The sequence below is a fragment of the Sesamum indicum genome, linkage group LG3, assembly GCF_000512975.1.
Source record: "Sesamum indicum cultivar Zhongzhi No. 13 linkage group LG3, S_indicum_v1.0, whole genome shotgun sequence".
NCBI lineage: Eukaryota > Viridiplantae > Streptophyta > Magnoliopsida > Lamiales > Pedaliaceae > Sesamum > Sesamum indicum.
In genome coordinates this window covers 1,130,212-1,152,520 of record NC_026147.1, presented here as the reverse complement: position 1 = coordinate 1,152,520, position 22,309 = coordinate 1,130,212, and the positions used below count along the sequence as shown (strand labels likewise).

General features: G+C 37.4%; 5 protein-coding genes across 10 annotated transcripts in view; 3 read left to right on the top strand and 2 right to left on the bottom strand.

Annotated features, from left to right (window-relative positions):
• LOC105156941 (putative E3 ubiquitin-protein ligase RF298) overlaps positions 1-3,537 on the top strand; it is a 4,182-nt gene extending 645 nt beyond the window's left edge. The window contains exons 2-3 of the mRNA XM_011073214.2: positions 69-2,229; positions 2,783-3,537. Coding sequence (XP_011071516.1) covers positions 76-2,229; positions 2,783-3,328 — 2,700 coding nt within the window. The 5' untranslated portion in view covers positions 69-75 and the 3' untranslated portion in view covers positions 3,329-3,537. The remainder of the gene's footprint in view (positions 1-68; positions 2,230-2,782) is intronic.
• LOC105156940 (phosphomethylpyrimidine synthase, chloroplastic) lies at positions 5,901-10,622 on the bottom strand. 5 transcript variants are annotated; one of them, XR_847397.2, is made up of 7 exons: positions 10,418-10,451; positions 8,960-9,269; positions 8,641-8,768; positions 7,444-8,270; positions 6,676-7,358; positions 6,372-6,483; positions 5,901-6,176 (listed from the first exon to the last, which is right to left on the bottom strand). XR_847397.2 is itself a non-coding variant. In XM_011073212.2 (6 exons), exons 2-5 carry the CDS (start codon positions 9,265-9,267, stop codon positions 6,678-6,680), a joined length of 1,944 nt encoding a protein of 647 aa, XP_011071514.1. In that variant the 5' UTR covers positions 9,268-9,269; positions 10,493-10,622; the 3' UTR covers positions 6,256-6,483; positions 6,676-6,677. The 5 variants fall into 5 exon arrangements, 3 of the variants coding, with proteins under 3 accessions (XP_011071514.1, XP_011071515.1, XP_011071513.1); XR_002286684.1 differs by having other exon boundaries at positions 5,901-6,172; XM_011073212.2 differs by lacking the exons at positions 5,901-6,176; positions 10,418-10,451 and adding an exon at positions 10,493-10,622 and having other exon boundaries at positions 6,256-6,483.
• On the top strand, positions 12,369-15,100 carry LOC105156939 (putative TrmH family tRNA/rRNA methyltransferase). Its single transcript, XM_011073210.2, has 4 exons — positions 12,369-12,741; positions 13,199-13,300; positions 13,581-13,707; positions 14,403-15,100. Exons 1-4 carry the CDS (start codon positions 12,511-12,513, stop codon positions 14,618-14,620), a joined length of 678 nt encoding a protein of 225 aa, XP_011071512.1. The 5' UTR covers positions 12,369-12,510; the 3' UTR covers positions 14,621-15,100.
• Positions 16,396-21,210, top strand: LOC105156938. Of its 2 annotated transcripts, none has more exons than XM_020692178.1 (4): positions 16,396-17,515; positions 19,025-19,232; positions 19,316-19,445; positions 19,523-21,210. In XM_020692178.1, exons 1-4 carry the CDS (start codon positions 16,740-16,742, stop codon positions 19,783-19,785), a joined length of 1,377 nt encoding a protein of 458 aa, XP_020547837.1. In that variant the 5' UTR covers positions 16,396-16,739; the 3' UTR covers positions 19,786-21,210. The 2 variants fall into 2 exon arrangements, with proteins under 2 accessions (XP_020547837.1, XP_011071511.1); XM_011073209.2 differs by having other exon boundaries at positions 16,403-17,515; positions 19,526-21,210.
• LOC105157064 lies at positions 20,886-22,211 on the bottom strand. The gene has a single exon (XM_011073359.2). It carries the CDS (start codon positions 21,926-21,928, stop codon positions 21,323-21,325), a length of 606 nt encoding a protein of 201 aa, XP_011071661.1. The 5' UTR covers positions 21,929-22,211; the 3' UTR covers positions 20,886-21,322.

Here is a 22,309-nt window from a genome sequence, read left to right as displayed (position 1 = left end):
TATAATCTTTTAGTTATGTAGATAGAATATTGAATCTGGCAAAGTGCCGAAAACGTTCTACTGTGCAGAATAGGTATGGCATCAATGGTTGCGAAGGCGTGTAGCAGCACTTCCAGTCAAATGCCGGCTCTGACGGTGCAAGAAAGAGGAAGTAGGAATAAGAGAAAATTCCGGGCAGATCCACCGTTAGCTGATCCCAATAGGACCATCCCTGTGCCTCAAAATGAATGTACCAGTTTTGAAATCTCAGCTGATAAGTTTGAGGCGATTCCCAATCATGGTCATACAAATGCGTGCAATATGTATTGCATGAACCAAGATAGTTCCGATGCTTTGAAACTTGACCTTGGATTGTCATGCACTGTGGGAGCATCTGAGGTTGGGTCAAGTCAGCCAAGAGAGGAGATGGAGGCGTCAATGAACGAGTTCCATGATGCTGATTGGAGTGATCTTACGGAATCTCAGCTAGAGGAACTTCTCTTGAGCAATTTGGACATGATTTTCAAGAGTGCAATTAAGAAAATAGTGGCTAGTGGTTATGGTGAAGAAGTTGCTAGTAAGGCTATTTTGAGGTCTGGCCTTTGGTATGGGTGTAAAGACACTGTATCGAATATAGTGGAGAACGCACTGGCATTTCTTAGAAGTGGACAAGAAATTGACCCGTCAAGGGAGCACTATTTTGAGGATTTGGAGCAGATGGAGAAGTATATATTGGCGGAGTTGGTTTGCCTTCTGAGAGAGGTTAGACCTTTCTTCAGCACTGGGGATGCTATGTGGTGTTTGTTGATATGCGATATGAATGTGTCACATGCTTGTGCTATGGATACTGATCCTTTAGGCAGTTGCACTGGTGATGCTACTTCAAATGGCAATTCCTCTATTTCTGCACAGCCTCAGCTGAGGACCGAGCCTAGAAGTCTCGAATCTAATATTTCAGTTCCTTGTAAACCAAATGCATCAGTTGCTTATGCCCTTAAATGTCCACCTGAAGCGTCTAATTTGGCTACAAATCAGGGTGAGGACAGCTTGCAGTCTGAGGTGCCTAACCTAACAGATGGTCCTAACATGAATCTGAAAAATTCTGTTGTTCTGGACAGGCTTGCTTCGGGTGAAGAATGTAACAACTGTACATCTAATATTAAAGAGAAATCCTTTAGTGCTGCAGGGATATCTCATACTAACACAGAGGAGAAGTTTGTGGGCAGTAGAAAACTTTCTGGAATTGCCAAAAGAGAGTACATTTTACGTCAGAAATCAATTCACTTTGAGAGACAATACCGTGCACATGGTTCTAAAAGCACTTCTAGAGCTGGGAAACTTAGTGGTTTCAGTGGTCTAGTCTTGGATAAGAACCTTAAGGCTGTAGCAGAATCGACAGGTCTAAATGCTAAGAACTCCTTCAAGATTGGCAAAGCAGTTTCCTTCGATGTGCCTCAGAAAGACGTGGATTATAATATTTCGACTAGCAGTGGATTGGTTTCAGTGCCAACATCTGGTATGGAGACTAACAATGGCAGTTCATTACCTGTTGTCCCGGTCAACTCTTCACCTTCATTACCTGTTGCTGATACTGAACTTTCCCTCTCGTTCCCTGCCAAAGGTATTGCTAATCCGATGCCCATCAGCTATAGCGATGAGGCTGCCAATTGTAGTTTTGTTGATTCCTCAAACGATAAGTCCCTCGGGCAGTGGGTTTCGCAGGACAGGAAAGATGAGATGGCTATGAAGATGGTTTCAAGAGTAAGAGAACTGCAAAATCAGCTCCAAGAATGGACTGAGTGGGCAAATCAGAAGGTCATGCAAGCTGCTCGTAGACTGAGCAAGGACAAAGCTGAACTGAAAACTCTTAGGCAAGAGAAGGAAGAAGTGGAAAGGCTCAAGAAAGAAAAGCAAACATTGGAAGAGAGCACCATGAAAAAGCTTTCCGAGATGGAAAATGCCTTGTGCAAGGCTAGTGGACAGGTTGAGAGAGCCAATGCTGCTGTTGGCAGGCTTCAAGTTGAGAATGCTGCACTAAGGCGGGAGATGGAAGCTGCAAAATTACGTGCTGCTGAATCTGCCGCGAGCTGCCATGAGGTGTCGAAGAGGGAGAAGATGACCCTGATAAAGTTCCAGTCATGGGAGAAGCAGAAGACTCTTTTTCAGGAGGATCTTGCAGCTGAAAAACGCAAGTTGAGGCATCTTCAACTGAAACTACAGCAGGCTAAAGATGCACAGTATCAAGCTGAGGTAAGTTTACTTTTGCTCTAATCTAATTTAATCTAATTACTGCATTTTGATTAATTAGAACATATACTGCTTTTGGACATCTGGGAATTGGATCTGCCATAAAAAGTATGCTGTAACAACAAATTGACAACTTTGAAGAAATACTGCAAATATCTGTTAAGAGGTAGCCGAATGTAAAGATAAATACGTATTTGCCTTAACGGTTATGCATGTACGTCAATATTGTTTTCATGCATATGCTACTAAATCCTTAAAAAGTGTTACCAAGGAACAAGATTTTAAGAAATTCGATGATGGCATTGTTGCTGCATATAAATTGTAGCTAATTTAAGATGTAGGGCCTTGCGTACCGAAGATGTGGCTTTTAAGACCGAAGATGCCAATTGATTCATTTTTGTGGCTATTTTCAATTTGGGTTGCTTCCTACTCAAAGGAGGTCTCTTGGAAGCGTAAACTTTAAAGAAAAGGAACTATTTCCTAATTCATACACATCTTTCAGTCCTTGTGAGGTTCTTGGTTGTGATTATTCGATGTGTAATCTTGACAATCACAGGTGAGACTGAACCAGGAGGAAAAGGCGAAGGACGAATTACTCACACAGGCCAGTTCATTTAGAAAAGAAAGAGAGCAAATTGAAGCATCCGCTAAATCCGAGGAGGATATGATCAAATCGAGAGCAGAAAACTATCTACTCAAGTACAAAGATGATATTGAGAAGCTAGAAAAAGACATTTCCCAGCTCAGGTTGAAGACAGACTCATCAAAAATAGCTGCTCTCAGAAGAGGTATAGATGGAAGCTACGCAAGTAAAGTCACCGACTCCAGAAACATTCGAGCCCTTAATGATTCCGCAATGTCCTACATCTCAAGAGCGGTGGCGCCCACAGACCTCAAGGACCTAACCGGGAACGGAGGCGTTAAACGTGAACGAGAGTGCGTGATGTGCCTGTCTGAGGAGATGTCCGTGGTTTTCCTCCCCTGTGCACATCAGGTGGTATGCACAATGTGCAACGAGCTCCACGAGAAGCAGGGAATGAAGGACTGCCCATCGTGCAGGAGCCCCATCCAGCGACGCGTTTGTGTGCGTTATCACTCGTAAGTTGTTTCATCTTAATGAGATTAGGCCCCCGTGCTAGGACTCACTGGCAATAAATACTGTTTTTGCATTATCTCTTCAAGACTTCAGACAACTAAAGCTTGCATTATGTGAGTGCAAATGAAGAAGAAAAATATGGATTGTGTCTCAAGTCTGGGATTGTACATCTGCTTCCCTTCTTTCACTGAATAAATTGTGTGGCTTCTCTCTTATATGCATCTATCCAGTTTTGAGCATGGATATCGCAAAACCTTTCATCAACCTCAACTCAACGGGTGTAAAAATTCTTGCCCAGATCAGGTTCAATAAACTTAAGCCATGTTTACTATTCCGGATTGGGGTAGATATCCAACCCAATCTGGCCCAGCTTGGTGGGCGGGTAATAAACTGTCGGGGCCCACATGGTCAGGATAAAAAGTTCGTTTCCTAAATTATCCCCATTCAAGTCTTTGATCTCTCATGCCCTTGGAGATGATCCAATTTTCATCTCTCAAATGTCTACGGTTGAGAAGTCGTTCGTCTTTTTATGGCATTTTTTGTTTTTTATTTTTAGTTTAATAGAACATGTGAAAATTGCTAATAAAGAAAAGGAAAAGTTTTCTGGAATATTTTTTAATAATATTCGATGTTCTTTATAAAATTATAAACACACTCTCTAAGGGGTATTTATGTAATTTACTCTGAGGGTGTACTTTCAAAATTTTACCCTTGAATAGGGGTGTATATGTAATGACTACAACTTCAAAAAAATGTATTTATAATTTTATAAAAAATAAAGGGATAATTATATTTACACCCCTTCATCTATTGTTTTTTTATACAAACCATTCTTATCTTTTTAAAAATTACAAAAACTACCCTTGGTAACCTTAAAAACTCCAAAATACACTGTCGACCCGATCAAACTTTAATTTAATTATTCAATAACAGAAATGTCATCAAAGGTGTTTCTGTAATTACTAAAAGGTAGAAGGGGTGTCGAAGTAATATTTATTGAAATGAATAATATGACCTCCTATTTTTTGTGTATTATTTTTACCAACTTCTAATTTAAACTTAAATTGCTTTATTAACTTTTTCTTTATTGAATCTCTATATAAAATTACATCTCTTAATAATTGAAATGTTAAATTATTCAAGTTATATATTAATAAAAGTTAGTTACTAAGTTATAAATTTAAATAAAAAAAATTATCACACTTGCATAAATTATTTTAAATTCTTATAATTAAAAGATTTATTCTCTTTTTTTGTTTGTAACTAAATTTTACTAAAATTAATAAATTACATTTATATATTAATATGTAATAATTGAACATATTTAATCATATATATTTATATTGATGGCGGACGATAGCAAAAGATTGGGAAAAGAGAATAATTTTTTTTAAAAAAATAATTTAATAATTTAAAATATATTTAATAAATAAATAATTTATTTTTACTATTCTAAAACTGCATAAATTATTTTAAATTATTATTTATTAATTTTAGTTTACTTATAAATAAAAATGGAGAATATAAACAATCTTTTAATTTTAATAATTTTAAATAATTATAAAAATATTATAATTTTTTAATTTAAACTCATAATCTAGTAATATATTAATTGAATAATTAAAAATTATTAAAAAGTGTAATTTTATATGGAGATTTAATTAAAAAAAGGTAATAAAATAATTTAAGTTTGAATTAAAAAATAATACAAATAATAAAAAAAATCTATTGAATCATATTACTCATCTCTATATACATTACTTTGACACCCTCTCTACCTTTTAGTAATTACAAACACAACTTTGAGGGCATTTTTGTACTTGAAAAAATATATTAAAATTTGACCAAGTCAACAAGGATATTTTGAGGTTTTAAAACTTGTCAGGAATAGTTTCTGTAATTTTTTAAAAAGTAAGGATGATTTTTGCAAAATTACAATAGGTAAGAGAATGTAAATATAATTATCCCAAAAATAAAAAATTATCTATGTAATTAAACCTAACTTCAAAGAATTTCAAAGTAATTTACCCTCATTTATATTCTTCTCTTGAAAACTCAATGTTTTGTCCATCAACTCCTTCAAAGCTAGTATCAATTTTTTGGGTTTTTTTTTTTAATTTTCAATCTTCAATGAAAAATATGTATTTTAATTTTGTATAGATTTTTATTTATTTTTTGCGGTGAACTAACCAAGTATTCTTGTAGACTAAGTTATAATTTTATTTAACTTTTTTATGGACTAAGTGAATATTTTTTTATAATTTTTCATATTTTTCCATCCACCACGTCCCATTTTTTTTTTTAAATTCTAAAAAACTTCCATCCAAAAATTACATAATTTCATCAAATATAAAAAATTATTTATTTTCAAACAACGGGAGATATTTGTACTTATGTCAAATATTATAAAAGCTTATTGTAATTAACCTAGTATTTATGTATTTTGGCCAGCATCATGGATTGATGAAAATGTTACTGTGTATCTTGTCATCTCGATTGCTTTTCTTGCAAGCCAAATTTCGATCTGGCTTATATTATACCAAAAGATTTGCAGACAGAGATTGAACACCAACAGGGCTGTAGTAAAACCATGAGTGGCCGATTATGAACTAAACTGAGCAACTTATGAGATGAAAATGGATTTCAAATAGTATTGTTAGTTCATCTACTTCCCAGCCAGACAGCAACAATTTTCCAAGAAAGTTGCCGACGCACGAAGCAGAAAATCCTGAAACGGGGGATGAATCTCCTGCCCTGTGTAAGCACAGAAAAGAAAAATGCACGCTCCCTACGCAGGCATTATCCTGTTCAGGTTCAAAGGGACTTTCTCAGCCCGACCTGCTCGTTGTCCTGGCTGGAACCGGCCAGCACACGAGCAGATACAGACACCCCCGGTGCATTTGTTTCATCAATTTACGAGGAAAAGAGAACGATTTTCATATACAAACAAGGCTAAGAAGAACGTCTTTTATTGATGAGGGTGGTTTAAACACAAACAAACATGTTTCGCCTAAGATGTCGACAAACTAGAAGCTACATATTTACTTACCTACTGCTTTTGAAGATGAGGTTTCTAAAACCACATTTTTCGACCATGCTTTATAGCTCAGACATTCCGATCTGCATCTCAGAGTTTATTACGGTTTGCCAGGAGGAAAGGCCTGCAATAATGAGAGCAGCTGGTTAGACGAAAAAAGCATATTTTTTTCTGATAGATTTTCCTTAGAAAAAGCCATGTCAACACGGAATGAGTTTCTTTGCAGGCAATAGCGTCACGTATCAATGTGTTCACAGAATTCCATAAGTTAGCTAAATGCTGGATAAACTGCCAAGGAAGATAAATATTTACTCACCTTTAGGTCTTGATGGATTTTACGTACTCTTCCGGCAGGTAGATTTCTCCTCCAATCTCACCATGTTGCTCCCCGCTGATAGTTTTCTTTGCAGCTAGGAATTCTGCACTCATGGCATCCATACCGCGCTGGACTGCTTCCTCGGCAGTCCCATAACCATGCTCCTCAGCATATTTTCTTACATCCTCAGTTATTTTCATAGAACAGAACTTGGGCCCACACATAGAGCAGAAATGTGCCACTTTAGCACCATCAGATGGCAAGGTTTCATCGTGAAAGGACATGGCTGTCATGGGGTCCAATGATAAAGCGAATTGATCCATCCATCTGAACTCAAATCTTGCCTTGCTCAGTGCATCATCCCAAGCTTGTGCAAGCGGATGGCATTTTGCTAAATCAGCAGCATGTGCGGCTATCTTATATGCTATAACCCCAGCCTTCACGTCATCTCGATTCGGCAAACCGAGATGTTCTTTAGGAGTCACATAACACAGAAGTGCCGTGCCGAGAGCCCCAATATTCGCAGCGCCAATGGCTGAGGTAATGTGATCATATCCAGGAGCAATGTCGGTTGTTAAAGGTCCGAGAGTGTAGAAAGGTGCTTCATTACACCATTCTAGCTGTTTCTGCATATTCTCAGGGATCTTATGCATGGGAATATGTCCTGGCCCTTCATTCATTACCTGAATAAATTTGCACACAAGTTGAGGCCAATAAGCATCTTAATGAAGAAACAATTTTGAGATAGCAGACAATGTCTTTGGTTACCTGTACGTCTTTTTCCCAAGCCCGACGAGTCAATTCTCCTTGAGTTAAGAGCTCAGCAAACTGGGCCGTGTCATTGGCATCATATATGGATCCGGGCCTCAATCCATCACCAATTGACAAGGATATATCATACTGATTACAAATGTCTAGGATATCATCCCAGTGTTCGTAGGCAAAGTTCTCTTTGTGATGAGCCAAGCACCATTTTGCGTGAATGGATCCACCACGAGAAACAATGCCAGTCATCCGCTTGGCTGTTAGTGGGATGTAACGGAGTAGGACACCGGCATGGATTGTAAAGTAATCGACACCCTGTTCAGCTTGTTCGATCAGTGTGTCCCTGAATATTTCCCAAGTGAGATTCTCAGCAATGCCATTCACTTTTTCCAGTGCTTGATAGATGGGCACAGTTCCTACTGGTACAGCAGAGTTACGCAGGATCCACTCACGAGTCTCATGGATGTGACGTCCGGTGGAAAGATCCATAATGGTATCAGCACCCCACATTGTTGCCCATTGGAGTTTGTGGACTTCTTCCTCGATGGAGCTTACAACAGCAGAGTTCCCAATATTAGCATTTACTTTCACCAAGAAATTGCGTCCAACTATCATTGGCTCCAATTCTGGGTGCTTCTTGTTTGACGGGATGATTGCACGACCACGAGCAACCTCAGATCTTACAAATTCTGGGTCGAGATTTTCACGAGCTGCACAGAATGCCATCTCCTCAGTTATGATTCCCTGCTTAGCATAGAACATTTGGGTGTACCTTGGTCCACCCAATTTCTCTCTTCTGGCAATCCACTCCTTCCGCAACTTGGGGAGTCCTGTTCATCAGACCAGTCCCAAAATTACAAGCTGAAATATGCAATCCTAAGCTTAAAGAGCAGTGTAAAACAACACCAATATTCAAGAATTCAATAATTTCTCTTGCAGCTTATTGGAATCTGAAGCTTATCCGAATGATATTATAACAGTACTTGCTATTAACTTAAATAAGAGAAAAAAATGGGGCAAAGAATGTGGAGATGATCAAATCATGCTTCATAACAATCTAAGCCAAACATATGAAATCTGAAGTTTCAAGACATGAATGCTCACTATTCTAACATTAAATAGACAAATATGAAAAGAAGTTAACTCTAAGAACATCAATCAACAACCTGTTAAAAAAAATTGAGTATTACGAAAGCCTACCAATGCGTGGGCTGATGTTCTGTGGACCGCTGGTGTCATAGGTGTCAAAATGGGGTTCTTCTCCCGATAGGTGAATTCGTCGAAATGGAATTCTCAGCAAATGGCCAGAATGCTCATGAATGACTTCCCTGAAACGCAAATACTTCATTAGACATCTATATGACAAATCAAAAAGGATGCCGAGTGAAATAAAGCTTGAAAACCATGTAAGTAATGCTATCAACTATTACAAGCACGCTTATGTATGATGGCAGTAATAATGTTAACGAGCTAACAAAAATATACTAGAAAGCATATCATATTTAGAAAAATAGCCCACGTGTATTCTTTGGAGCTTTTAGGGAAACATTCCTCGAAGGACGGAAGTGGAAGAAAATCAGGAGCATTAGGATCGGCCGTGTGCTTCCGTTGGTTAACCCTCTCTTTGTTGTTAGTGGGCGGATCAAAGGTCAATGTAGCTTTCGGGCCTGAAAAGGCAGTGGGAATTATGTCCTTTCTTCGAAAGCCGGCAGCCTGTCCGATCACATCAACCCCATGCAAGAAAGAGCTGCTCAGAAATTTTGGGGAAGTCGAGTGGTTCCTGTTGTTGCATATAGCTGATGCCAAACTAGTTTGCATAGACGCCATCCCTGGAATAGCAACGAAACAAAAAATGTTAGAGAGAATTGCAAGTTAGTATAACTTACAAAAACATGAAGAACAATTAGGATAGGTTAATGTAGAGCCAGAATAGCAAAGCCAACCGGAAAAGAGAACAAGGCCGATGACAGTACAGTACAGTCTCACATATTAGTTCAATACCGAAATCAATAATTAAACTCAAATTCCTATCTTTCACTTCTTATATTGACAGTAAAGTCCACAGCAATGCAAAAAAGAAATATAAGTACCTACTTGGATCATGATTTATGCTAATAACTACTTGTCTCAGAAGTGATCACCAAACAAAAAGGCGATCAAAGTTACAGCTTCCTCACAGCATGTTTATACAAAAAAGATATCAAACCATGTGTAATCAAGAACTACCCCTCACCCGAAATAAGTACAACAAAATATCATCTTTCTGATCATTAAACATGATTACAATCCAAAAACATAATAAAGAAAAAGTAAAATCTTACTCATGGATTGTTAAACTACAACAAGATCACAGCTCTTGTAAGTGATTAGTCCTCTTTTAAAACTTGTTCATGAAATCAAAAGGATGCCAATCCAAATACAAATTCTTGGATAAGTACCTAGCAGGGGGAAATAGCATTTTTTGGTCCCATAAGTTAGGCCAGTTTTACTTTTGGTCTCCATTCATTATGGGATTAACACTTTTAGTCCACGTGTGCCTACAACGTTAAAATTATAGACGGAAAAGTGACCGGGACCAAAAATACTAAATTTTATAAGTTACGGAACTAAAAGTATTTCTCGTAATGAATGGAACAAAAAAAAAAATGAGCCTATCTTATGGGACAAAATATGCTATTTCCCCTATCTAACAGAAACAACATCATTTGTTCCAAACAATGTATGGTGGCAAGTTATGAGAATGATAAAGAAAATTCTTAGCACAAAATAAGTGTACACACTTGCCACCATATCAAACTAACCACGGAACAAGTGTATACACTAGAATTTCCCGTCAACCACATTGCTAAATCATGTTCACAAACCCAAAACATCAACTTTTACTACAAATGCTTATCAGCCCACTTCCCCAAACAATGAACAACAAACTGAAAAAAAGCAAAAGGCAGCCCATAAATTGGATTGAAGGAAAACAGACCATGCAATTGCAACCACATCAAGATTCAGCTTGAGCAGATAAATTAAGTAGAAAAAAGAAAGGGAAAACAAGAACCTGAACCTCAACTGAAAAATCTTATCTGATGAGATATTTCTGACTGAAAAAAGGAAAATGAATTATTGAACTGATCTTTTCCTACTGCTCTTGTGGGCTTTTATAGCCGAGCCAAAAAGGCCCCGGAAAAAGGTAGAGTTTGCCAAAAAGATCGGAGAGCTTTTGGCTTAAAATATCTCTTGCAAAATGACAAGAAAAGAAGGAACAAATTTCAAATTGACCCCATAACTTTTATCTTGTTCACAATTTGGTCTTTGCATTAACTCTATTTAAATATTTCCCATAACTCTCTCATTTTTGTAACTTTATTGATGATAATGACATTTTCTTGGCCTTAGCCAAAAGGGCAATAGGATTGTGATTTTTTCATATTCACATGGAGAGTGTGGCCATCAGTAGTAGAGCTTGTTCACTCTTCCTTTCTTGCAAATGGTGACCCTCCTCTCCTTGAGTTTCCTAATATCTATGGAGAACAATATCAAATGATATGTCCATTTTCATCCTGCATTTTACTTTCCATATTCATCCTCTGGATACAACACAAGAGTTGAAGCTCGTAGAGATATCTTAGGGTTTCAAATGTTGTGGAATGGGGGAGAAGGCACTGGTTTACCTACCATATGAGGGTAGGGGCGGAGAACTCGACTCGAGCTTAATTCTCATTGTTCATGAGCTCGCGAGCTTTTTTTATTTTTTTTATTTTATATGTATATTTTTATATTTTAAAATTGTTATATATTTAATTTCATATTCAATATTTTATCAATTTTATACTCAAAATAACCATATATTATAATTATTAATTAATATCATATATTTTTATTTTGGATAATAATAAATTAATGTACTTTTATTTATATATTTAATCTTTACACAAAAATAAATTTAATCAACAATTTAGTAAAATATAATATTTTTATAAAATAATTATTTAATATGACACAAATAAATATTATATTTTAATATATATTTGTATTGTGTTACACTTTTTTTAAATTGACAAATAATTCACTTGTGATTTTTTTTTATCTATTTTTTAGTTTTATATTTATATCAAGATACATAGTATATATTATAGAATCTATTTTATTACTTATAAATTTATGTAAAAATTTAGTAATTTTCTATGAATTAATCTAAAAACAATGATAATAATAATAATACTATATATATATATATAAAAAGAGAGAGAGGTCCTCTACACTCAAGTCACAATCGACTCTTAACGAGACAACCCCACCAATTTTTTGTGAAGTAAAAAATGTTACAAGACATCAGAATGGACCTGGACTCAATATTCATGTTGTCAAAATTGCAAACCGAGAATGTTCATGCGGGAAGCGGACTTAATTTGGTATCCCTAAGTCACGCTCAAAAGGTATGATGTATGATCAATGTTGCATCAATGGTGAAGGATTACTATGATTTAATGGCTTACAGGAATACATACTCTGAGTCATTTAAACATGTGCATTCTGAAGATTATTGGGATGTCTTGAAATTTGAGTTGGGTCACGGTACTACTATTCGTATCTCTACAAGCCCTGGTCGAAACCAAATATCACGTATACACAATGAGATGGATTGGCCGCAAATTCGTGAAATGCAACAAACTCAACAAAGAGATTTTTCTAACAATGAAATGTGCCCGTGCGAGGTTGTCAACAATAATTGTATAGTTTTAGAATTGTATAAAAAAAATATACACTATTATTTATAATATGTCAAATCTCAAAAAAATAGCCGTAACTTATCTAATAAAATATAAAAAGATGGAGTAAATTTTATTTAACGGATAATGAAGGGAGTCTAAAGACAAATTAGGACATTTTAAGGGGCCAAAGCCAATATAACATTTTTGCCTAATTAAAATTTTCAAACGACGTCGGAGTATCTGGCAAATCCAACAACTCCATACAAGCGAAAGCAACCCATTCCCCTAAAAACCTACACCTCCTCCGCCGATCCCCCGCCGCCGGGTCGACTTGCACCACCGCCAGTGAGTAACTGTCATATACATGGAGAATGAGAACACGAAGAAGGAGAAATACGAGAGCTACGTGGTTGTGCACAACATAGCGAAGAGGCACAACGTGGGAACACTCGCCCGCAGCGCCACCGCGTTCGGTGTGTCGGAGCTAATATTGGTGGGGCGGCGCGACTTCAACTCCTTTGGCAGCCACGGCTCCACCTCACACCTCCGGTTCCGGCACTTCCACTCTCTGGCATTTGCCCGTTCCTTCCTCAAGGTTACAACTCACCCGACATGTTTGTGTCTGTGTAATGCGTTTTGGCGTGGAAAGTCTTACTTCTGGTAGCTAGATTGAATAAAAATTTCACCTTCCTTAAGGTTACAACTCACCCGACATCTTGATTTTTCTACTACGAATCTTCTTCCTCAATGCCTGTGTATTTGCATATGCCTTGAAAGAACATTTAGCCTCCGTATGATTATAAAGAAGTATCTTGTTCATGAAATCTTGTCGTTGTGGATGAGCAGTTACCATTTCCCTAGCAGTTGGCTGGTAAAATTTGTATTCCTTGTGTTGGAAAAAGTTCAATTATAAATTGAACATCCTAGTTTATGGTGTTGATTTATGTGGATCAATGGGTGTAAACCATAAGCTGCGTATAGAGAATAGGATTAGTCATGAGAACTTCTTTACAGTTCTAATTTAGTATGGTTATGATGTTTGCATTGATTAGGAGAGGGATTGTGATATATGTGGAGTGGAGATCAAGGATAATGCTATGGCTATAAACCAGCATCCTTTCAGGAAGAGTACCGCCTTTCTTCTCGGCAATGAGGTTAGATACTATTTTCCAATCCTCCCTTTGGGACTCGCAACTCAATTTCTAATATTAAGCGAGTAACTGAGGCCAATTATACATTAGGGAAACTGAGAAAATAACATGAAGTGGAAGTGTCTTTGTGCATGTAAAAATACATATATATTTAAATAAAGCCTACATTTACTTTGCTATTTCTGATAATAATATCTTGTTATTGCTGTCATTCAATTTGTTTTCGCTTACAATAAAGTGTATGTCTTGATACCATGTGTGGAATGTGGATTTTCTGTGATAGGGAACAGGGCTTTCTGCTAAGGAGTGTGAGATATGTGACTTTTTTGTTTACATTCCACAATATGGCGGTGGCACTGCTTCTTTGAATGTTACTGTAGCTGCTTCCATTGTCCTACATCATTTTGGAGGTATGGTGATCGATTTTACACTTATGAAGAAGGTGTTTATGCTACTAATATGCTTGCTGTTTTTTTCCGTAAAGGAATACATCTTCTTGGAATATGTATTTTGTTCACTGTGCTATCTTCTACTCCTGCCATTTGATTTGGTATTCCTTACCTTGATTTCATGTCAAAAGGTCAGAAATTAGTTAGGAATTTCTTAAAGCTTCGGCTGAATTCTATTTTAAAAGTCTCTTGTATATGCTAACCATTTAGAGGAAAGGTTTGCCTTGGCATTATCGACGCAATCCTACGTGTTGGAAGATCATTGGCAATCGCAATCTTAGGTGTTGGATAGGAACTACAGCAATATCATCTGAATGGCAGACAAAAAACGAATGCAGTGTCTCCCAGTTCCTTGATTTAATAGCAAAGACAACATAAATAAAATGGACATTGATTTATTTATAGAATGTAATAGATAAGTGAAAATAGCATATCAAATTAAGGTAAATAGACATATCGATTGTGGGTAAATAGGCGCACTGTGGGTACTGGTGGTTGTCTCTGTGATGACTGTAGCTGATTGTCTGATAGTTTCTATGTTACCCAAGAATCTTTCTGGACCTGGAACTATACCACTTCTTTTCTGGGATTATTTCACTTTTAATATATTTCTTTGTTTCACTTTTAATATATTTATTTTTCAAAATTTATTTCAGTTTGGGCAGGATTCTCTGAGAGAACCCGTGAAGGCAACAAGTTTCAAGTGGCTGAAAAACCAGCTAACCAGATGAGGAGAAGTCTCTGCACAGAATCAGCAGAATCGATCGCGGAGGAGCGAAGACTAAAAAAGGAAAATGCTGCAAATGGTTTTTTTGATGAGAATGGAAAAGACGAAGCTCCTTCCAACCTTCTTGATGCATTGTTTGATTCATAGTCGTGGGAAATCAGAAACCTACTTAACTTCATTACCAATCTCAAACTTTTTCCAACAAATCATGCACATGGATGGAAGCATAAAAAGTACACAGCCGTTGACCTGGAGCTTCTGGCTATTATCATACAGGAGCTTCAATATTGGCTGCTAATCTTGGGCAATGCCGAATATGAATCAAATTGGTGTATCACATATGTTGTCTCTGGCATTTGCTTGACAATCATTAGACTTTCCAAGTTTGTAAGAGGCACATATGAGTGTAACCTTATTCAGGATTGGTGTTTCTGAGGACCATATTGTATTATGTAATGCTAAATTCTGGACTCGGACATGCTACACATGTTTCTATCAGTAGTAAAAACGAGTGTATTTTTGAGTAGTTATAATACGAAATTGTTTGGTATTGAACGTGTCACTGTAGTAGAGCAAGTGTATACAGTATTTCCTTTGTTAGTTTATGCATCAAGATAAGCTTGATTGCCGCGTTAATGTCAAATGTTGTTGAGTAGGTGAACTCAGTTTGACCTTTATTTTCACAAGCATCGCTTTCTTGCTCTTGTAATGTGACTGTCTGGTCTAAGTCCTTGCATAGTTTATCATAAAAAGCAATGACAAGATTCTCAGTTCAACAGCTTCTGCTTGTTATCTACTCATCTAATTTCTTGTTGATTATAAGAGCAAGAAAACTAACACTGGCCTTTTTCATTTGTCTTTCAATTAACTTTTGACTTGGAATCCAGGAAAGTCTACTCTTAAAACAGAGAACCAAGTTGGAAAAGAATCCTAGGTTTCTGTCTCAAGAAAATGTATGTGCCCTCATTTGATCTTTTATGAAACCAATTTTTGTTCCTCCCCTTTTTTAACAAAAAGAAGGAAAAGGGTTAGCACCTATTGCTGATTAGAGAGTTTTTGGTGCTTGCACACTGGTTTGGGAGACCATTGAAGCAATTGTCTTTTGCTAAGTTGAATTAAATTAGACCCCTCTCAAAATACCAAAAATTCACTTACACTCCTTCCAAAAGTTTATCGTTTAAATCAAAAACATTTTTGTTATGGTTTGGATGAAAAATGATGACGTTAGCAAAAAAAATTACATACAAATTTCTATTTTACCCTCCATTTAACATTCACATATAACAATTTTGTATTTTTTTTACAGGAATAATTTTGTACTTAATAAAGAAAAAAATATAATAATGTTGTCCCCCCCCCCTCTCTCTATATATATATTACATTTATTCCCTTTATAAGTAAAAAAAAAGTAATGAAAATATTAAATGAGAGACAAAATTGAAAAATTATGTAACTTTTTTGTTGATGTCAGTATTTTCGTTCCAAACCCTAACAGAAGAAAATTAAGTGTAAACGAAAAATTTTCAGAAATGGTGTAAATATAGTTTCAAAATTTCTTTGGAAAATAATGTAATTTTACATTTTCCAGAGGGAGTCTAAGTGTAATAAATCCTTTAAATTATTTAAAAGAAAGCTCTTTTTTGGATTGTAATTTAAAGACTTCTCTGGATGTGGTTGTAAATAATGGACATATAGTCCTAGATGACTTATGCAGATTATATTTTATAAGAGATGGAGGGGTACAATCCGTCACAAAATATATATGAAAAAGTAAAATAGAATTCAGGATTTGTCCTCCTTAAGACCTCCAAAATTGCCCTCCCAAGTGCATCAAAACGTTTTATCTGACCTCATAAAACACAGAATTCTTACCCAAATAGTATACTACTTGAAAATCTTGGTTCTTTTGTTGTTCTTGTCCAGTGTTCCTATTGGGCAACACAAAAAGTCCTGTTTCACAGGTGGGAGTTGGTTTATGTTGTAGTCATGGGAAAGCAAGCTCAACAATAATAGCCCCCATTTGTCAACCTCTAACCTTAGTTTTTTGGAGCAGTTGAGATTGTTGTTTTGTCCAGATAGCCAACTTTTCTTTCACATTTGCCAGCATTGTGCATCAACAAGACAAGAACCCCACCTCTTTACACTCATCTCCTTACATATCCAATCACTGGTCTTCAACAAATACACAAGTTATTTAGTTTCTGATACTTTCTCCACGCAATCAAGAAAGCCTTCACAACTTTCTTGCAGCAACCAGTTATCTTACATGTTTTATGTTCTCAGAAGGAGGTTTTGGCGCCTTTTCTCGAGGGTACGTTGGTTGGTATGGCGACGTCCTAGGCCTAAACTCATCGTCAGGAGGCTGAATGCAAGAGTTGAGCCGAAAAAGAAGCCGAAAATCAACTCAGCAGTCCATCAGAATGGCCATGTCAATGGCCCCTTCATGCAGGTTATGCCTATTCGACTAGCCACCTTCAATGCTGCCTTGTTCTCCCTTGCACCTGCCGTCCCAACAGCTGAGAAATCAACCGTTTTCGTGCACGAAGAGAGTGAAAGCATAACTGCCCGTCGTCCCAAAGGAATACTCAAACAGTCTCCACTCCATTCCATGATGAATGCATCAGAAAAATCAAAACCAAAGGTTTCCATTAACCTGCCTGAGAATGAGATTTCTTTAGCACAGAACAAGGTGATCAGCATAGTTGAGGATTCCTCAAGCAAAACATTCAGTTTCAACAATAGGATGAGATCTCCCATCTGCTTCCCTGCCGGCATGGCTAACTGGCTGACCGATGTCGGTTTGTGTGGAAGTAGGACCATTTTTGACGTGCTCAAAGAAGTAGATGCCGATATCTTGGCCCTGCAGGACGTGAAGGCCGAGGAAGAAAAAGATATGAGGCCGTTGTCTGATTTGGCTCGAGCGTTGGGGATGAACTACGTCTTTGCGGAGAGCTGGGCTCCTGAGTATGGCAATGCTGTTCTGTCAAAATGGCCTATCAAGAGGTGGAAAGTTCAGAAAATATTTGATGACAAAGATTTCAGGTATTTCTCACTTTCCTTTCCCATTCTTGAATGTTTAGCAGATATTCATGATGTCATATTGGAATTCCGCATGAAAACAAGTTTATGACTTTTGTCATGTCTAAAGCTTAATTACCCTTAAATTCCATCTCAAAATGCAAAAATTGCACTTTTTGTAAAATAAGTTTTGAAATTATACTCACATCCCTTTCAAAAAAAATTTTCTTTACATCCGACATTCTTCTGTTAGGGTTAAAATAAAAAAAAACGCTAACGTTAACAAAAAAGATTAAATAAATTTTTAATTTTACCCCTCATTTAACATTTCAATATATATATCTATAAAGAGATAAATTACATTTTTTCTATTATAAGTACAAAATTATTATATAAAAATGTTAAATGAATGGTAGATTTGAAAATTTATGTAATTTTTTTTAATGACATCAACATTTTTCGTTCAAATCATAACGAACGGAAATCAAGTGTACAATGAATTTTCAGAAGAAGTGTATGTACAATTTTAAAATTTTTTTTAAAAAAACAAGTGTAATTCCACATTTTAATAAGGGGTGGAACTGTAACCAACCCTCAACCTAATGATGCATCAGAAAAGCCTCATCCTTCTTAGGTTTAGGAATAGAGTTAATTATAATCTGAAAGTTATAAAAGTACAGAAACATTGGACGGGATGTCAGTATTCCATTTTCAAAATGTGATTAACTCTTAGAAATATTGGTATTAATGCGATTCGTCGTAATGTGATATTAAAAATGAGCAAATTATTCCCCTATAAAAAAATACTAAATTATTCCCTGTGTTTTCTAAAATAGAGAAATTTACTCCCCTCACGCGATTTCGTATAATCCATGCTCGTATTCTTTATCTTCTAATTTTTTTAATTTTTAATTATAAAATTATATTTATATCTTTACTTAATAATTATTGAATCTAATTCGATCTAAGGTTTACATTCAACTAACAAGATCGATTGTCTAAATTTTCTTTAATTTGAATTAAGGGTCTAGATTTACATTTGTATATTTATGTTATATAAATTTTACTTTAAAATATATATAATACATTTTAAATATATATAGAGAGAGGGGGGGGGAGAGAGGCTGGCCAGCGACAATGGGGGCCTGGAGGAGGAGGGTCGACAATGGGATTCGGTGAATGGGAAGGGGAGCGACTACGGCTAAAGGGTTGGCTCGAGTTGGGGAAGGGGGATGGTGGGCGGTGACTGGGAGCGGGGTGAGTGCAGGGTGAAGGTGCAGGCAACGGAATGGGTGGTGGTGAGGGTGGAGCTCAGAGGTGAAGATGGTGAAGCTTCGTGGACGTGATGTTGGTGGAGCACGGAGGGTAATTTGATAATTAGTTTTTCATAAAGGATAATTTGCACATCCCATATAATAAGAGGTGGCTTGCATTTTTCTCAATATATATACGTATATCAATGAGATAAAGAATTCATCATCAAAAAGAAACTTGCGCTTGAAAACTAATAGGAAGCTACATGCTTTGCACCAGGAATGTGATCAAGGCAACCATTGACGTTCCGTGGACAGGGGAGCTCAACGTTTACTGCACCCAACTCGACCACTTGGATGAAAGATGGAGGATGAATCAGATGAACGCGATAATTCAGACGAGCGATCAACCTCATATTCTTGCTGGAGGACTCAACTCTCTTGATGCATCAGACTACTCATCAGAGAGGTGGAACGACATTGTGAAGGTAATCATTTCGTTTTCTTTCAACAATGCCATTCATGTATGTCTCCCTGTTACTAAACGTCTACCATGGTATTGTCCTAGTAGTACTACGAGGAACTAGGAAAGCCGACTCCAAGAGTTGAAGTAACGAATTTCCTCAAGGGAAGAGAGTACACGGATGCCAAACACTTCCCAGGGGAATGTGAACCTGTAGTCATGATTGCCAAAGGCCAAAGTACATTTAACTTATCTTATACTACTAGTCAAGATATCAATTCCTTTACATCTTCTTGAAAAATTCTGGTATTGAAGCAGATGTCCAAGGAACATGCAAGTATGGAACTCGGGTCGACTACATTTTGGGATCCCCAGATTTACCATACAAGTTCGTGCCCGGATCTTACTCAGTTTTGTCATCAAAAGGCACCTCTGATCACCATATAGTAAAAGTTGACATTATGAAAGTAGCTGATAAGAGGCCGAAGAGCAATAGAAGACAAAAGAAACTGAAACAAAGAGTTTTCAGGCTAAGCAATTCTTGTTCTAGTAGAGGTATTTGGGAAATAAGTTGCTGAGTCAGTAGCATCCCAAATAATTACAGCATTCTGAGCTTGGTCCAGCTTATCGTTTTATTTGTAAGCAGATATTACCAATTAAAAGTTCATTCAAAGATAACCAAAGTGGAGCTTAAATAGCATATATATATATATATACACATATATAGCATATTCTTTGAAGAACAGATGACAGAGTCATGAGCTAAGGAACCTGAAAAATGATTCCTCAAGCTCTTTTCATCGACCAAAGTACTTAAACCAATATATCATAGACTCCTCTTGCATATCTTAAGGGATGCTAAGTTGAAGATGTAGATGAATTCTGGCTGGAAGGGCACGCCATGCTTGCTGGACATTAGTGCCAGAAACAGCCGGTCCAGAACAGAAACAGCCGGTAGCAACCTCATCAGCAGATCTTCTGTGTAGACTCAAGATGGATAGAAGCATTTCCACAATGGCCACAACAGCTCTTGTACAAATCCCCAAACCAAGCAGGCACATCAATGATCATTCTTACATCACCCTAATGTGAATGACTAAAACAAAGACAACTGATATAATATCCCAACTTTATATTACTTAAAGAAATTTCCATAAGTTTTTGCTACAGTCTATCCGCTTCACCTGGTATTGCGCTCAAGACAATGACCTCAATTAGGAACACACAGAATTCATCCAGCTCGATCCTCAACAATAGAGATCATCCCGACTAAGCATCATTGGAAGGTGCCATCGCCAGATGTCATTTGGTTTGAAAACAGGACACAACAACCAAGCAATCTCCAGTAGGACCTCCCAACTCCCCCACCCCCCACAACCCAAAGGGGGGAAAGAGGAGGACGTAGAACGACATCAAGTGAAGTCCCATCCCAATTCACATTATGCCTCTTGGCCCTTCAAACCTTCCTAGCTTCGAGTTGTCAAGATTACAAAAGCATTAATAACTATGATAACAAGAAGCTCATCAGCCCCAATCTACCACTTACACAGAACATGAAAACGCAAAAACAAACTCAACACAAAGAAAACGAAAAGAAAAACATAACTCAAATGCCCAAATATTTACAACCTAATAATATAAACATAATATTATTGCTACTGATGATTTTCATTGATGATACATACGACGCACAACACATGAGCTACGACAACAGCATATGATAGACATATGCATTTAACAATTTCTGTCGACTTCCCAAACTCCAACTAATCCCCAACCCAAATTACCCAGTTCAAAGCTACAAAGGCTAAGTACTTGTAGTAGTAGTAGTAGTAATTATCAGTGAAAGAGGTCATAATTCTTCCACCAGATCCACGTCGCCACATAATGATGTGCGTGAACAAATACAGAACCCCATAGAAAATAAGAAAAACTAGATACGAGACCACCTTCGACTGAATCGCTTCTCGTTTTTGCTTAGAGCTCCAGATCTTGTATATTCTTTCATCCGTATTGTTGAAAAAATATCTACGGATAGAAATCCAGATTCAAGATAATCTAAGCAAGAAAGCGAGTTCTTGATTTTTTTCTCAATCATATTCAGAATTGGGGAAATCATTCGAGACGAAGCAAGCGCCGCAAATCCCTCGTAGCACCGTCATCGAAGGGTTCGCTCTGGCAATCATTTGAGTCCCTCTTGTTGAAGAACGAAGGTAGAGGTACAGATCTGGGAGATGGCGACGAGAAAAAAGCCGATCCGGCGTAAACATCACCGGAGGAAGGCGCCCCTAGGCGGATCTGCTTCGGCACCATTTCCGGCAAGTCGGGTCCGATTCTCACCGTCCCGAGAACCGCTAGATCGTCAACCGGCTTTTGAGTAGGCGCCTCGGCGCTTCCACCACTTACTTTAGAAGCAAGCGAACTCAACGATTCGCCTCTTCTCAACAGCGTCACTTGCCCCATGACGGGGCCGCCACCGCTGACCTCAACCCTCTGCCGTAGATCGGAAACGCCGCCATAACTCGATCTCTTTGTCTCCGCCGCGGCGTTGAATCTCCTCTTATCCGGCTTGGGAGACGTCTTCCTATGTTGCCTCCGGCTCGCGTCTAAGTGCGTCAAGCTTCCGTTCGCCGGAAAATTCCTCCTGCGCGGACAAGACGTCTGTGGCACGCGGAACCTCTCAACCAACAAATCTTGGGGCCGTAACACTTCCGTCGCCATTTTTCACCTCAAAAAGCACCAAATCTAAAAGAAACCCAGAAATCACCCTAGAAATTTCAGAGAAAAAAGAGGGAACCCAGAAATATGTATATATATATATCCTTGCCAAACAAAATTAGGGTTTGTTGATAAATTGACAAGGGAAAGATAGAAGCTAAAAGTTTAGATGAATCAGTTCCCAAATCGTTCTCCTTCTCGTCTACAACTCCTCTTCCTCTACAGGGAGGGAGACCTCTTTTTCCCTATAATATTTCTTTTTTTTCTCACTCACTCAATTAATGAGGTAGTCCGATAGCGCAGCGGGTCATATATAGGAAAACAACTAGAGAGAGAATATCTAGAGCTCAATTTCCACTTTTGGTCCCTCATCTTAGGTTCTCT

Excerpts from the sequence above, each read along its gene's own strand:
- LOC105156940 (XM_011073211.2), bottom strand. Across the intron at positions 8,271-8,640 it reads GAACATCAGCCCACGCATTG|GACTCCCCAAGTTGCGGAAG; the intron begins GTAGGCTTTCGT and ends TCTGATGAACAG. Across the intron at positions 7,359-7,443 it reads CTTGGGAAAAAGACGTACAG|GTAATGAATGAAGGGCCAGG; the intron begins GTAACCAAAGAC and ends AAATTTATTCAG.
- LOC105156939 (XM_011073210.2), top strand. The coding sequence starts at position 12,511 with ATGGAGAATGAGAACACGAAGAAGGAGAAATACGAGAGCTACGTGGTT. Across the intron at positions 12,742-13,198 it reads TTGCCCGTTCCTTCCTCAAG|GAGAGGGATTGTGATATATG; the intron begins GTTACAACTCAC and ends TGCATTGATTAG. Across the intron at positions 13,708-14,402 it reads TGTCCTACATCATTTTGGAG|TTTGGGCAGGATTCTCTGAG; the intron begins GTATGGTGATCG and ends AATTTATTTCAG.
- LOC105156938 (XM_020692178.1), top strand. The coding sequence starts at position 16,740 with ATGTTTTATGTTCTCAGAAGGAGGTTTTGGCGCCTTTTCTCGAGGGTA. Across the intron at positions 19,233-19,315 it reads GGTGGAACGACATTGTGAAG|TACTACGAGGAACTAGGAAA; the intron begins GTAATCATTTCG and ends TTGTCCTAGTAG. Across the intron at positions 19,446-19,522 it reads CATGATTGCCAAAGGCCAAA|CAGATGTCCAAGGAACATGC; the intron begins GTACATTTAACT and ends CTGGTATTGAAG.
- LOC105157064 (XM_011073359.2), bottom strand. The coding sequence starts at position 21,928 with ATGGCGACGGAAGTGTTACGGCCCCAAGATTTGTTGGTTGAGAGGTTC.